At 42.2% G+C, this 15,759-nt stretch overlaps 2 protein-coding genes across 4 annotated transcripts in view; one reads left to right on the top strand and one right to left on the bottom strand.

Moving 5' to 3' along the window:
- The window catches only part of ANO10 (anoctamin 10), a 122,236-nt gene extending 118,311 nt beyond the window's left edge, over positions 1-3,925 (top strand). For both annotated transcript variants that reach the window (XM_039571236.1, XM_039571232.1), the window contains one exon: positions 3,052-3,925. In XM_039571236.1, coding sequence (XP_039427170.1) covers positions 3,052-3,087 — 36 coding nt within the window. In that variant the 3' untranslated portion in view covers positions 3,088-3,925. The remainder of the gene's footprint in view (positions 1-3,051) is intronic.
- Positions 3,926-8,582: 4,657 nt separating this feature from the next.
- SNRK (SNF related kinase) overlaps positions 8,583-15,759 on the bottom strand; it is a 38,677-nt gene continuing 31,500 nt past the window's right edge. For both annotated transcript variants that reach the window (XM_039571210.1, XM_039571216.1), the window contains exon 7: positions 8,583-12,396. In XM_039571210.1, coding sequence (XP_039427144.1) covers positions 11,178-12,396 — 1,219 coding nt within the window. In that variant the 3' untranslated portion in view covers positions 8,583-11,177. The remainder of the gene's footprint in view (positions 12,397-15,759) is intronic.

Raw genomic sequence — 15,759 nt, 5'->3', positions numbered from 1 at the left:
TAATAAAGTTCTTTCAGAAAATTTAATGTTGAAATGTAGGGAAATCTTAAGTAATTGGTTTGCTATTTCTCCTGGAAGTACTGTCTAATTATATTACATGTGCTTTACAAAGAAATTTAAACTTAATAAAATGGAAATAGCAAATTTATTGAATTACAGCAGATAAACATTAAGAGCATTTCCTAATAGTAGAATTTTAGAATAAACAACCCTGTAGCGCCACTAAAATTAATACTAGTTTAAACACATTTCACTCGTGTTGCATGCATAGGCTGCTGTTGCTAAGGGTGCTGCATAAAACAGAGCATTAAGTATAAACCTTTCACTGGTAACTCTCAGCTGATAATAAATGGCTTCTTGACCCAACTCATTTCTGAGCTGTGCCTCTGATTAGTTCGCAGAGGCTTTTCATACCCCTCAAATGAGCGTTGTTTGTCATTATGTATCTTGTAGGCTTGACAAGTAGATCGAGATGTTTTTAATACCTCTTTTCTATATTTTTAAAATACTCCTTAAAGCTTACAAATAAATGTCTTTTTGATGGAAGAGTGGTTAACTCAGCCCCAAAGGTTTGTCAGTGAACCTGTTGGGGCTGTCAGGGGGAAAGTGATCTTAGAAAGTACCTTGTCAGTTCCCTTTCTCAGCAATAAAAATTCAAAAATACACTCCCTTTCCCATATGTTGTCTTAGAGAAATATTTTCCCATTAAAATGGAACATTTCCTTTCACAGTAAAAGAAAAAGGAAATTTAAACATTCTTCAGCCTGAACTTGGCAAAGAATTTCTCTGTTTAAAGGTGCCACCACATGTTGCTTGCCCAAGTGATAGGTCTTGGGGAGCTTGCTGCTGCCAGGTACTGCTAAATACATTTTGTTATTAGAAACTATAAAGAAGAAATGAAATATGCAGCTCTTGGGGTTCTCAGGTGGCATATGATTCATTTCCTGAAATATGTGAGTGACTGCATTTGGACTGGTTTTGCCCAGGCCTTGTGTGCCATGGCAGCATGTGAAGCTATTTTAAGAGGTTTTTCTATTCACTGGCCTGCTCAAGAAGCTGGGATATTTGTTTGTTCATATCACGTATTTTAAATATGATAGCATAAGATTGCCAGCACAAGAGAATCCTAGTTTAAGATTAGCTCAGTTAAAATTAGGAGGGCCTTCAAAAATAAATGAGAGTGGTCCAACTTGTACAGAGATTTTGGACAGATTACATTTAGTTATCATTAGCAGTCATGTGCTTGGGTTTTTTCCAGACTCTGGCAAGCCCTGCAGAGATCAGAGAATAAAAATACCTTTCCAGTTTTCTGCATTCCTCATCAATCCCCATATAATTACACCACCACTCAGAATTTTAAGAAAATCATTCTAAAATAAGAGAATTAGGTTTGAATTTGATGAGTCAGGAACTGAATGAAGTTGCTGTCTTCTGTGTATTTTCTATGTTTTTGCAATGGGAGGAAAAGTCACTTTAATTAAAGATGCCGTAGTTTTATTCAGACATTTATTTAAATAAGTGAATCACGATGTAGAAGAGGAATCTGTATTCCAGCCTTTAGCAATGGCTTTTTTCCTTACACTGTTGCTATGGAGAAGCATATAAATATTTGTATCACAGACTAAATTTACTTCACTTATAGATGGCATGGAAATACAGATAAAAATGATAAGGAAAAGTTGTAGTAGGTGTGTTTTTATCATGCAGAATACTGTTTTGGAATGGTTCAGGCACAGACTAGCAGCGAAGAAAAGGTTGAAGGTGCTGTGTTAAAGCATATGACATCCTTGTATCCCATGCTGTGGGATAGAAACTGAATGATAGTGCCCACTTTATTTGCAGTTTCATCTTTTCCAGTTTTGTTGTAGCATTATTAGATACTTCTCTTTCTAATAGCTCATATGTCATGGGCCATTTCTATGAAATCAAATACAAATGTAAAAGAAAGAACTTCAGCTCAGTAGCACTTGTCCATCCTCCACTGGGGGAATGATACGGAACCCTCACAGCTGCTTAGGAGTTGAAAGCTGCTTAAATTGTTTTTTCATATGACCACTCAAATTTTTTCATGTCCAGGCTTTTCCTTTCCTTGCCTGCTGAATTGCCTCCAAGGAGGCAGTGATGCTGGGCATGAGCAGTGAATTCCAGCAGTGCTGTGGATCTCCTTGCCCCTGCTCCTCACCCTGTCCTTTGGGCTGGTCTCCCTCTCTTCTCCTTTCTGTGACTGTTGTCCCCGTCTTTTTTCTTCAGGGTGTTAAGTCGCTCTGACTATTTCTTGGTTTATCAGGGTGGTTCCAGCCATCCAGACGTTTCCAGCCCCTTGGCTGATAACCCCCAGGTGATGTATGAGAGATGCCTTGGGCACAATTTAAACTCTTGTTGCCTCTGTAAGTTCTGTGTTACGAAACATCCTCTTTAACAAGAAGCTTCACAGAGTGGCTCTGTTTTCTGTTATTCAGCAGATACTTTCCACACCTGGGACTGTTATCCTGGTTTCACGTGGAGATCTCTCTGGTGACATCCTAAGATAATGAAAACACTGGTTATCAGCAGGATTGGAAATAACACATATCACCATAGCAGTCTGATACCTCCTTCTTATATCACAGGATGTTTTTATTCAATTCAACAACAACAAAAAGAGAAACACTGGATAACAGTTAACAGATTGTTGCAGTGGGAAGTGGGGACAGCAGTTTGTCAGTAGTTCACTGACCTTTTGAGATCAGCTTAAAAGCCTAAATATTTAAAAGGCTAAATGACTTTCATGTAAGGCATTATTCATCACAAAACTAATTAAGTAATTAACATACAGATTGCATTGCCATTTGATGAGTGTTTTGGTGGACAAAAGTAAAGCCTCTGTTAAAACCGTGTATTTTGTAAAAATCAGGCATGACAGACTTGCGTTTTTTGTTTTTAAATGCTCAAGCTCTTTTTTTGGTGTGGTTTTATTACTCAGTGTCCTGCTTTGGGCTCTGGCTGGTTTGTGTAATTCCTTCTGCTGCCGCTGTACTCAGCGTCTCTCTCCGCTGTTCTCTCCTCTGGCAGCAAATGAAGCTGGCGGCGGAGTCCCTGAAGGAGTAAACACGGAGGAATGAGGATGACTAAGGCGGTCACATGCGGGGCGGAGCCAGGGTTTGTGGTCGTGTGGCGCTCAGAGTGCACCCTCCACCATCTACCGAGTAGGTGGCACCTGCTTAAATGAAACTTGGTAAATAATCTTTGCCTGACACTGTAAAGAACCTTTTTTTCTCCTGCTCTCTTTGTTTCTCATATGCAATTGCTTATGAAGGTAACACCAAATAAAGCACTCCAGCTTATGCCAGGTCTGGATGAAATCTGCCAGACTCCCTGTGCTTTGAGTGATTGAAAACAGATCCTGTGAGGTAGCATCCAGAAGCTAACTAGAATTTTCAGCTGCAACTTTCTAAAGGGGAAAAAAAACCCCCAACAAACTATTATTTAGTTCACAGTGTACTGTCCCTTTATGGTTATTGCCCCTTTCCTTCCTTTATTACAATAGCTAATCAATCCTGTATTATTTCAAAGATTTGCTTATCAGCTTCTGCTTGTCCACAGCAAATTAATTTGTTATAGATTTCATAGGGAACAACAATGTATTTTCATTATGTGATCTAAGAGGTAGTTGAACATAAATATTTATAGAGTATGCATTATATACTCCTGTTTGCTAGTTCTCTAAATAGATCCCAGCTAAAATATTTTCAAAAACCAGGTAAAAAATATTTATTAGGCAACAGATTGCTGATCAGTGACTTATGAAGCATATTTATTTTCTAATTTACATTGGATTATGTATCACTCCCCTGGATTCTGAACTGCAGCATTGTATGAGTGGATCTTCTAGTTAAATAAACCAACAGTAACAGATCAATTAAACTTGATACTTGATACACCAGGACTTGTGTTTGTAGTGAATATCTGATTTGTTTTTCCTTGCACTTCACAAAAAGGTAGTTGTCCTAATGTTTCCTTGTTTTCTGACAGTAATAGGACCGAAATCTACAGTGTTTGCTCCTATGACCTTGAGACAGTTTATTTTTGGCTGCTGTGATACTCAGTTTTGGTAGATGGAACTGTATGTGGTACTTGCTGGAATTTTGTTTGCAAAAATCTGCTGCTGCCATAATTAAGTAGTTTGCCTACTTTGCACATTTAAGATTTCTGCCACAGGGCCCCCACAGCAGAGTAATACAACTAAGCCAAAATAATGGGGTTTTTTTTCTGGAACTAAAACCTAGGATTTCTCAGGCTCTGCAGGTGTGACCCAGTAAGAAATGACTGTTCCCCTGGGAAGAGGAGCAAACCTGTGCTATGGCTGCTCTGTTCTTGCTTCTCCCACTGAGTATCCCCCACGCTGCTGCTATTTCAGGGGTATCTCATGGGCTGCTGCTTTCACAGCCTGTTCCTGAAGCAGTAGCAGGGCTGTGGCTGCACAGGCTCTGCCCTGAGGATCTCTGAGGGAAGTATGTCATCCTTCCTGTAGTGCTGTAGAGATCCCAAAACCAAATGTTTTTGTAGGAGGGGAACAGTGTGTTCTCCGTGAAAACTCCCCATCTTTGCAATCTCCTTCCCACTTTGGTCTGAAGTAGCTCATGTTTCTTCAAGTTTTAACTGCCTGGTCAGTGTTTTTGAGTGAGCAGTTCCAGAGAAGAAAAATCAATGGGATGAGTTCCTGATGGAGTTTGTTCTTGTGACCTTGTAGCCATTTTGAAGGGCATCTGCTGGTCTGCTAACTGACGGTGGTCTGGGAGCATGAAGTTGGTGTGTTTTGCTGAAGTCGTGTGTCAGCTGTGATCATGTGAAACAAATAAGTCACCTTCTGCAAAACTGACTTTGTGGTTTTCCTTGTGGGGTCCATTTCTTCTGGTTTTTTGTGGATTAACAGGAAAATCTCTAGTGAGGTGTAAGTACCCAGTGACATCAGTAATGTCAGCTGTAGCCTTTGCCTTGGGCAAATCCCTTCACTTCTGCTTAGTTTCTGTATCTATAAACAGGGATACTGTTCTTAGGTGCATTCTCCACCTAAAGCAAGTAGGTATGGAGGAATTCTGACTTTCCATGGCGTGAGTGAATGAGAAGTATGAGACTCCTTTGTTTCACAGGGATTTAAAGTTTGTTCCACATACTGGGAGAACTCTAGTTGTAGCATCAGAGATGCTACATGATCATGAGAGAGACTGTTTCTGTCCTAAAAACACACACTTTAACTTGCTAAGAAATGTTCCCTCATAGTACCAAGTAGTATTTTTTCACTGAACTGAAATTCAGCTCCTATTCCTCTGTATGCAGCTCTTTGCCCTGTCACTGGGCAGGAGTTGCTGTGTTTCATACTCCTTGGTACTGGGTTTTGTCTTCAGGGGTTTTTTACATTCATGATGGCATCTATTTTCATTTCTCATTTGGGAGAAGAAAATGTTTTTGTCTGTGCTCCTGAATGTGTTGTTTCCTTTCTGCTGTAGGTGCAGCTGTAAACATTCTGGGATGCCAGGGGTGGAACTCACTGACCAAAATCAGTTGTCAGGTGAAAATATCAGAAACAATAAGATATTTATCAGTAGCTGCCATTCACAGGACATGGAATCTGAATGTCTGTTCCCCGTGTCCAGGGCAGGGTGTCCCTTACCCAGTTGAGAGAGCCTCACCCCTCTGCGGAGCCATGGCTCTGGGCCCTTCAGGAGTGCAGACCGACAGACAGGGTGTGAGGCTGTTCTGCCAGTACTTGAGTCTAAGCAATAAAATAAGTTTATCTCTGGTCTCAAGCTTCAGGGAAAAACCAAGGATGAGGCTGGGAGCATCCTGTTTGAGAAGATGACTGTGTGTTAAGACTTGGATTTTACACATCTCCTTCACAGCAACAATAACAACCCAAGAAAGCTGTATTTTTAGAAGGGAACTCATAAATCACTTGCTGGTGATACAAAAGTTCTCTCATCAAGCATGTTGTGAGCACAGGTGTAACTGCGTGGCCCAGAGGGATCTGCTGACTCAAGACATCTACTGTTCACTTCACGTGAACCTGAGGACAACAGAAGAGGAAAACACCGATTACATGGAAAGGTTCCTTTGTAAGCAGGCAAGCAGTTACGGGTACTTTAGCCTACCTGGACCTGAGGGAATTGATCTTGAATCTCATTCAGAGAAATTTGAGTTCGCTTCCTTATTCATGTAAGCAAAGCCCATGGGAACAATGCCTACTACTGTAATGTGCTTTCTTCAGGAAAGATCTGCCGTGCCTCACCCAAGAGCTGCAGGGGCAAGTGCCAGTGTCAGGCCAGGGCTGACAGCAGGGCCTGGTGACTCACTGCCAGCCCTGGAGCCTGGTGCTGAGAGCAGAGCATCTCTCTGCATGCCAGTGCTCGATACAAAGCACTGTGGGGATGGCCTCTGTCATCACTGGCATCATGATGGCAACGCTGGGCCTGCTGTAAGAGCAGCTCCTCAGCCCTGGCTCCCAGGGCTGTCCTAGTGCCGAGAGGAGCCTGTCCCAGGCTGAGGGCACGTGGCACACAATGGCCCAGAGAGAAAACCAGAGAAAACCCAGAAATACAGGCTCTGTATTTCTCAAGAGAGAGCAGTGAGAGAGGGAGGAAGTAGGAGGATGTTACACAAGGGCTTGGTGAAATGAATTGCTGAGATCTGACATGACACATCTGAAAGCCTGATGAAGTCTGTGTTACCTCTCTGGGCTTCTCAAGCCCTATACTTGCATTTTTCACACAATGTAATTCTTCTACCACATAAGAAATAGAGGTTATGTCTTTTCTTTACCCCTGTGTAATAAGACTTTACTCCATCACTAATACAGGTTCTTGACTTCCAGAAATTGATGTCATTTGTAATACAAGCAGATAGGCCAAACTGAGTCATCTTATGATTACAATTAAAAAAAATAAAGAGCCAGAGCCTGTGGTTCAGGGAGGGAGCAGGTTAAGGCAGCTGCAGAGACAGTGCTCCAGAGAAGGGCAATCCTGCAGTCCTTCAAAACACTGTATGGATGTGACTTCAGTGAGGGAGCCTGGCTGGCTGCATCCAGTCAGCAGTGCAACATTTGAGTCATTGCTACACTTTCCCAAGTACAGTCATGTCAAGGTGTTATTGCTGAAACATCTTTTACTGAAAGCAAGTCATCATTTGGAATTAACGACAAATCAGTTCTGATTCATTCACATAAACTTAACCATGGGAAAGGCTAACGGGGTGGCTGTGTTGTCTCTGATGTTTGGGATGCTCCAGCTTGCCCCTGTTCCCTGTTTATTGCCAGCCATCTGCATTGGGATTTCCTTTTATTTGCTGATGAAAAAATCCTTGAAAAAAATCAGACATGAGAAGTATCTGACCTGCACCTACCAGCTACTGCTATGTTATTGCTTGGCCTTGCACTACAAGATGTGTTACGCCTTTCCTGTCTTGGTCACAGCTCTGCAAGTTCCTTGGCCACTCCTTTCCTGATACTGCCTCCACCCCATTTTGCAGTGACCAGAGCTGGGAAGCTCCTCAGCAGGGGTGAGGTCCCAGCTGCACAAGCCCGTGGGTGCAGCTCTGCACAAGTGCCCTGGCCCAAAGCAGTGGTCAGTTAATGGCATGTATTCACATTACCTGTTCCATGCCCTTGATCCCTGTGTCCATACCCTCCCTGGCTGGTTGCAGCTTGTGCTGCAGGAGCAGTTAAATCACTGCAGCACTGCAGGCTGAGCTGAGCTGCTCCAACCACAGGCCACTACAGACACCTCTGAAGGGTGAGATGCCAGAAGCCACCCCACTCCCAGGCAGCCCTGTGCATCTGACTGCAGCATGTGCTGGCGGGGCAAAGTGGGCTGGCACTGCTGCCCTCCCATATTTTTACTGTTACACATCTTTTTTGTAAAGAACAATGGTACCAGGATAGGTTTGGATTAAAAACATTACATCTAGACTGCCAGAACTTCAACTCACACCTTCACAAGAAGAAAAGTACTAGTTTACACCACAACTGTGCAGATCTGGCATCCACCCCATCACTTCATCTAATGTGGTCAGCCTGAGAGCACTGAAGCAACTTCCTTCCCCCACAAGTGATGCCAGGGCTGGGAGAGATGTCCCTGCCCTCCTGGGACTGCAGTGGACACAGGCTGAGACTCATCTGCCTGCTGATAGGAAACATTTTAGCTGAGACTTTAGGACCCCCAGTGTCCTGTGTTGTGGAGCTGCTAAGAGGGTTTAAGCTGCACAGCTGTAGCATCCGTCTCCTCTCACTGAGCAGCAGCGTGCCAGGTTTACTAAAACATTTAAACCAGCCTGGAGTTCTGCCTGAGGAACAGCTACCTCAGCCTTGAGACAAAAAACTCTTAGCGGATGACAGCTGTGACAACTGTGAAGCCCAAATGAACACGTTTGATCAATGCAAGAGAATAACTGCAAGTTCACAAATTAATGTCCATCCACTCACAAAGTTGGGCTCTTGCCATGCAAGGCCCCTCGCTCTCCCCAGGTGCTGCAGCGCAGGGACGGGCCCGGAGGCTGTGCCGCCCTCACACACCCAACGCCAGGAGAAACAAACCGCATCCACATGCAAGTCATCGCTTATGCATCAATCAGGATATCACTTTTATTAACTGGATTTTCCATTTCTGTCGCACACCATGAATGTTTATACAGTGAAAAAGCCAAACATTGCCAGAAGCAATAAGATCAGTTGGTATTTCTGTACCCTCTTAACACACATGGATTCTTTCTCGGTGAGAAATTTTTATACTTCAGTTCATTAATTCTGCTTATTTAGATTGCTACTCTTAAAATTCTGTGTCAAGATTGTCACATCTTAAATACAGATTAAGTTGCTAGAGGTACATTATTTTTTATATATTTTTATATACACACATACAGAAAAATACAAGACTAACTGTTTTTCCACAATATTTACTTTATACACTACTGTAACTATATGCAACTCTTAAAGACACGTTAAGGGGTACAAGAAACTGTTTACTTGCTCTAAATAGTTTGGTCCAATATTATCTTAATGTAGTGGTTATTCTCGCCCTTCCTTTTACATGACGACATAACACGACGTACACCACATGCACAATCATTCACCTATCAACAGAGGGGAGAGGACAGCACTCAGACTAACACATCTGTACACCCAGAGGTCCAACCAGCCACACACAACTATAAGGCTATAATACAACTATGCAGCATAAATGGTCAACACGGCTGTTCTAAAGTGAGCACCATATATACAGTAGTATATAAAAACATTGGAAACAAAATACACCCGGGGTTAGTTAAAAGGTGCCATTCCAAGGCTGTACATATCAGGAAAGAGTATTTACAATACTTGGAAAAAAGCTGCAACAAATAAAGTTTATTGCCAATGCCCTTTATAAACTTGTCTCCTACGTGGATGTTACGCTCACTGTCTGTGAACCACACATCTCGTTTCTGGCCCTTGGTAAGATCCCTGCTCAAAAATTTCAAGCAATTATGTTCTATGGCTTCACCCACACATCTACACTTGTAGCTTTTAACTAAACTGCAACTAGAGATTAAAACGTAAAGAAGTGAAACACTTATCCTTTGCCTTGTTCCGGACGCAGAGCCCCTGCCTTGGCTTGCCAGGAAGGACACCCCACACACTTCAGACTCTCGGAAGTCTTACAGGACTCACAAGAGCTGTTGTGAGCTGTGGCCATCCTGACCCAGCCGTTCTTTGGTGCTCTGCTGCCTCCACAGCGGACACAAACCACACTGTATTGACCATTCTGCAAGTGTTACAAGATGCTCAACAGTGTCAAACTCCTCTGGGACGCCCAGGGTCTGCCCAGGGCGCTGCTACATAGTACCCCCCGTTTCACTAGCATTGCGTAGAAGACCCAGTGTACAGCATGAAAAAATAAGACATTCTTGCCCTTCCCAAAACTAGGAATCTGCAATATATTTTATTCTAGGTAATAAAATTCCACAAAGTTAATTCATCTGGTCAAAAGTATCCTTTTGTACAGAAATAGGCTAAAGCAAGACCTTGCCACGGCAATGGGAAACCTGACAGGAAGGCTGAGAGCTGTGAAAGAAACACTTTCCCACAGGCTGTTTTAAGTGGACTTTATGAAAAAGCGTATTATTGAGGGAAAATAAATGGTGTACATGTGGGGAACAGCAGTATTTTAAGTCTTAAAAAGAGTAATAATAACATAAATGACAATAATTTCAATGTGAATCCAATTACCTAAAGGTTTTCCATCCCTTATTGCCTTCTTGAATCTCAGGGAAGGGAGTAGAGAACAGCAGAAAGGGTTTACGAGGTAAAAACCTAAAATACTAAGTGTCATGATATACTACTAACAAAAGTAATTCATACAAATACTTTATTTTCAGTTAGCATGTAAAAACTCAGAAGTAGACTTAATAATTTACCTTTGTTATATTAAAAAAGATTGTCTGCTTGTAATATTAACATATTTCTATGGGAGAAAGCTGCCTTACAAATCTACTTGCCTTTTTTTTTTTTTTTTAAGAAAACTGCCTCTAGCAAAACAAGATCTTTTCGGTTTCATTTTTGAGCCACAACTTTATCCATATCATAGCTTAAGACAAATAGGTGTGGGTTTAAAATCGTATTTCAAGATCACTAATTTTCAGTGCATCTTTGCTTTGTACAAGCCTTGGAACATCTGAAAGCTCCCTGAAGAGTTTTCAGCATCAAAACATTATTGCTTTGGTTCTGTTTCAGACACATAGAAGTATGCCACGTATCACATATTTTAGTTTTCACAGAAGGTCAGAACAAGAATTAACATTTCACAAGCAAACAAAAGCTTCTCTCTCTAGTTTAAGTGCAGAACTTGAAACTTCTAAGTGCTTCATTTACATTAGGATCCAGATATTTATTTTAATTTAATCCAGATCTTACATAGTAAAATTATAAATGTAAAAATTACACAATAAAATATTCTGTTTTGTTGAAAAAGAAAAACATATCTGCTAGCAGCATGCAAAGACCATGCATTGTCATACCATCAAGCAAACACAAAATTAAAGTATAATAAATAACTGCTTGAAGCCCACTTAAAAATTGTAAGACAACAAAAGGGGGTCTGTGACAAGGTGTTCACAGCTCTGACCAGGAAGAATGACGCTATCAAACAGATCGAGCTGTTCAAGTCAGGTCATTGTCAAATGACATGACAACAACTGGTTTGACTGGAGGTACACAGCAGCCCCTCCTTTGGGTTCCGCTGAATATTCACAGATATCATCTTTTCACAGAGAGGTAGTTGTAGCACATTGTTTTTCAAGTTCCTGTTCTTTAGCCGTTCCAATTCATTTGTTGTCTCTGACATTTGGTCGGAAAAAAATTTTAGGCTGCCCAGCGATGAAGCCTGGTTTGCACTTCCGCTGGAGCTTATACACATTTTCCACGTTGATTTCTCCTGTACTTTTACACTGGAAAAGGACAGATTGTTTTGAGGATCAATAATGTATTTCGTGCTGCCGTGAATCTGTGAGCCTAGGCAAAGGCTCATTAGCTTCAGGCTTTCAACAAGTTCCCCTGCGCTTCTGGACGACAGCTGCATCGAGTTTCCAGATCCAGCGCATCTCCGAGTGGAACCCGAGGTGGTGTTGGCACTCCCGCCAGAGCTACCAGAGGGACTCCCCCCACCTTTGTTGTTATCGCCTGGGCTCGTTTTGTCCACCCCTCCGTTTCCATTGCTTGGTTTGCTTTGTCCCCCACCATCGCCCTGGCTGCCAGGCGGCCCTTCGCTGCTATCCCGTCTGTGCCAGGAGTAGGTAAACCCGCTGTCCTTGTCCAGACGCCTCCTACTTTCTGAGTCGTCATCGCTGGTTTCGGAGCTGCTGCAGCTGGAGCCCCGTCCCTGGCTTTTCCTGCGGTGATAGCGTTTGTGCACTGTGCTGGGCGAGGCGATATTCATCTTTAACCTGCTGAGCTTTGGGGGCAAGTTCTCGTCCATGTCAAACTCATCATCTGACTCACCCTCCTCGAAGATCTGGTTGAGGACTGGTGCACTCTTTCTCGAAGTAAGACGATTTGTAACCGAAGGCTTACGACGCAGAACAACTTGAGTAGAAAGAGAAATAGGTTTTTTATCTTCCTCATCCTCCTCTTCATCTTCTTCTACTCTGAACAAGCACTTCCGGCCACTTGTAGTGGGTTTTAAGCTCACTGATGGAACTGCTGAAAGTGCCGGCCCAGCCAGTTCTGGGATCTCCTCCTTCTTTGCTGAATCCCCAAGGGCTTTGCTCCGGTGCCCGTTGAGAACATTCTCAGCCGTGCGAGCCGGTGACTGAGGAACAGTGGCATGGGAGAGAGGGGTTGCCGTAAGATCATCCTCCAGATCCTGGGGGACATCAATTTTTGTTGGCCACGACTGCCTGCATAAAAAATTAGAGAGGATAAACAGGAAGTTACATCATGGCAAGCATTTCAGAACTTAGCAGGAAATGTAAGATCTGCACCAGAGAAGCACAAGTACTGACACACAAACTGGGCTGCTGAGTGGCGTGTCTGTAAACAACAGGAGTGAGTGACTGAGCACAGGAAGTGTTCTCAGAGAATGTGCATTCCTTTAGAAATGCTGGTATTTGAAAGGAACACCATCTATACAAGAACGTTGTTTGGAAATTATGTTGGTTACTGTCAAATCTAAGATTTCACTGCTCTCAGAAAATTATTAAGCAATGAAAGAACTTGAAATAATTGTGTCTCAAAGAAAATAGTCTGAGATTGGTACAGAACCACCAGTTCCTAGAGGAAGGTACAAGCCTATTCAAGCACAACTTAAGATAGCATTGCAAACTATTTTACTTTACTATTTAAGCTTTACTTTTAGCTTCTGGGTTTTTTTCCCCCAGTATTCTTAATATAAAAATTAGGCTAGAATTAACATGAGTGAGACTGAAAAGGCGAGTCAGACAAAACAGTCTCTCATTCTCACCAAGCTCTCTATTCTACAAAGTTCCCTTTAATTTTAAACACATGCAAACTGAGATCATATATTTATTTGTCCTTAGCTGAGCATCTGAATAATACAACTGCATGAATTCAGAACTCAAGCTGCTTAAGAATATGACACTTGGATAACCTGTAAATCCAATCTGAAAATGAATGACTCTGTAATAGCATTAGCTCAAATCAAAAGTAACATGAGTGTGCATCAGTTTTACAAGTAGCAGCTGATGTCTTATCTCCAGTATCTCTTAATGATTTGTATTTGACTTTAAATCTTAACATATATTTTAATTTTCAAAAAATGCACACAGAATAAATTAAGAACAAAAACAGTCTTTACTCTATTTTGAAAGCCTAATCCAAAAAACCAACATCTACAGACCAATACCTTAACACTGAACAATTCTTCGATGTCTTCACTCAGTGTAAGCTTTTTGTCTTTCATTTTAAAAAGTTTGCCAATCATTTAACTTTACAAACCAAAAATACTCTGGCATACTGCATGAAAAGCTGTAGTAGTGGCCTCTGTTCACATATGGACAGCATATTACAAGACATTCCCATATTTTGTGTGTGCCAAAAGAAAGGGCTGCATGACTTTGCAGCCCAGTTTAGAAGCAAGAGGAGGAGGACAGCAGAGAATGTTTCACACCAAGTGTGACCCCAGGTATTTGCCTGACAGACTGCATACAAAGACACAAGGATCACATCAGTTTCCTCCTCTCTGCCATGTTAGGAGGTCAAGCTGAAGGAAGAGGGAAGGCTCAAACACCTCTTTGCTGCAGTAGGGCTGCACTTGCTGAAGGCTGTGCAGAAAAAGACCCTTCGGTGTGAGACACTGGTCTACACCAGGTTGTCTTCTGACAACTCTCCCCAGCTGTACGAACTTTGAGGAGGAGGAGGAGGCTTTACTAAAGCCAGCAATAAACTCACCAAGCCTTGCTGCAGACTTTGCTTTGAAGCACTCATGTTGGTTTTGCTCAACCAGCTGGTGCCAGAAATACCCCCAGGACCCTCTAACAGCAGAGCCTGGTTGCCCACACACTGCCAGAGCCTGTGTAGTGCATTCCGTGGGTGGAGCCGTGCAGGCTCCTGCCTGTCTCACTGGGAGCTGCTGGTGGCCTCCCACCAGCCTCCCTCCAGTGGGGAGCTCTACCTGGAGGGAGGCAACACAACCAGGAGCTCTGAGCCAAGCTCCACAGACAGGAAGTGAAGCCTGGGCTGTTGTCTTCCTTGGTTTGACTCTGGCACTCTCCCTTAGGCCCCAGCTGACTCCAGAAACACTGGGAAACACTGACCCAGTTTGCTGATGACTTGTGCTCTGCTGTGTATTTTAAACACAAACAATTGTCTGTAATTAAAAAACAGGACTTAAATACACTAGAAACATAACTATAAATATGACAGAAAATGAAGATCTAAAACTTTCAGGAACTTGCCATGCTTAAAGAACAGACTGGTTTGTCAGCAAAAATAGGAAAGTTCTGTGGCTGTCACAATCAAGAGCAAATATAGTATCTTAAAGTACTCTAGTTGCCAGGCAATAAACCTCCTCACTACAGTATGTTTATCTCTCATAGCAGCCCAGGTTTGCCTCCCTTCCCTTCTGCCTCTCCCTTTAATCCCAGTGGGCCTGAGGGGAGAGTGGGACAGAAAAGAAGCTCCAGGTTGCAAGTTAAATAGTTTGGGTGGGGTTTTTTATGTCTGAAGGTCTCAAAATCAAACTAATGCACTACTTTGTTATCTTTTCCATGAGGTCATTCTATAGAAACGCTTGGAATTTAGAACCATCATGGAAGCGAAGAACAGGCACTGGGACCATTAGAGCAAGGGTTCCTGAGTTTGTGCAGATGTCCTTGTTATGGAAATTCATACTCAAAGGGCAGGCTACAGCTACTCCGATTTTATGAATTCATATAAAGATTTAGATTCATTGAACTTTTTGTTCCAGTTTCTTATATAACTAGGGTTGCACTTTACTGAAAGAGTGACACTGACACTAAGGAAAAAAACCCCACACAATTCAAAAGCCGACTTTACAGTTTTAGAGTTTCTATGTGAAGGTGAACTCCAGGTTTTCCTCTGAAGTAATTTGTTTTATAAGTAATACTTAGTATTAGGCATATTTGATGGGATTTGTTTTTTAAAGAAGTTGACATGAAAATAAGAGGATGATCCATCATGAGAGAACTGCTGAGTCAAAGTTACAGTATTGCCCTTAAAGAGAGGTGAGCTCTGTCACACCCAGCTCCAGACCATTCTGGTTCTGTAGGCAACCCTTAAATGCCCGCAACAATAACCCTTCTGAAGTACCTGTAACCACATAAGATAAAATTTCCTACATCAGTGACCACTGAGTGAATGATCTTAAGTGTACACAGTGCAGGGTGCAGTCCCACTTGGAGATGACAAAGATACTGAAAACACTCTAATATATAGAGCATCAACTCATAATTCAGGGACACAGAATGGTATTCAGAAGAGATGCCACTAAAATCTCAAGCCTAAATCCAATGTGACAACCAGTGGAGACTTTAACCTATTTTCCCGTATGTGAGTCCTTAATTTATAACAAGTGTCCATATTTTTTAGATTTGAAGTAGTAGTACCTTACTTTTATCAGTTAGGCCAAGGAAACTATGACTATGCACCAGAAGGACATCCCAGCATTTATGCTCCTATGATTATTCCTATTAAATAATTTCACATGTGACCTTGCATGAAAGTTGGCACAAAGAAACCCTTTGGAATGAACAAGTTATTTTCTCTTTTTCTCTAAATCCTAC

Source organism: Corvus cornix, chromosome 2 (assembly GCF_000738735.6).
Source record: "Corvus cornix cornix isolate S_Up_H32 chromosome 2, ASM73873v5, whole genome shotgun sequence".
NCBI lineage: Eukaryota > Metazoa > Chordata > Aves > Passeriformes > Corvidae > Corvus > Corvus cornix.
The sequence above is the reverse complement of the archived record's forward strand: the minus strand, read 5'-3'. Positions and strand labels throughout refer to the sequence as shown.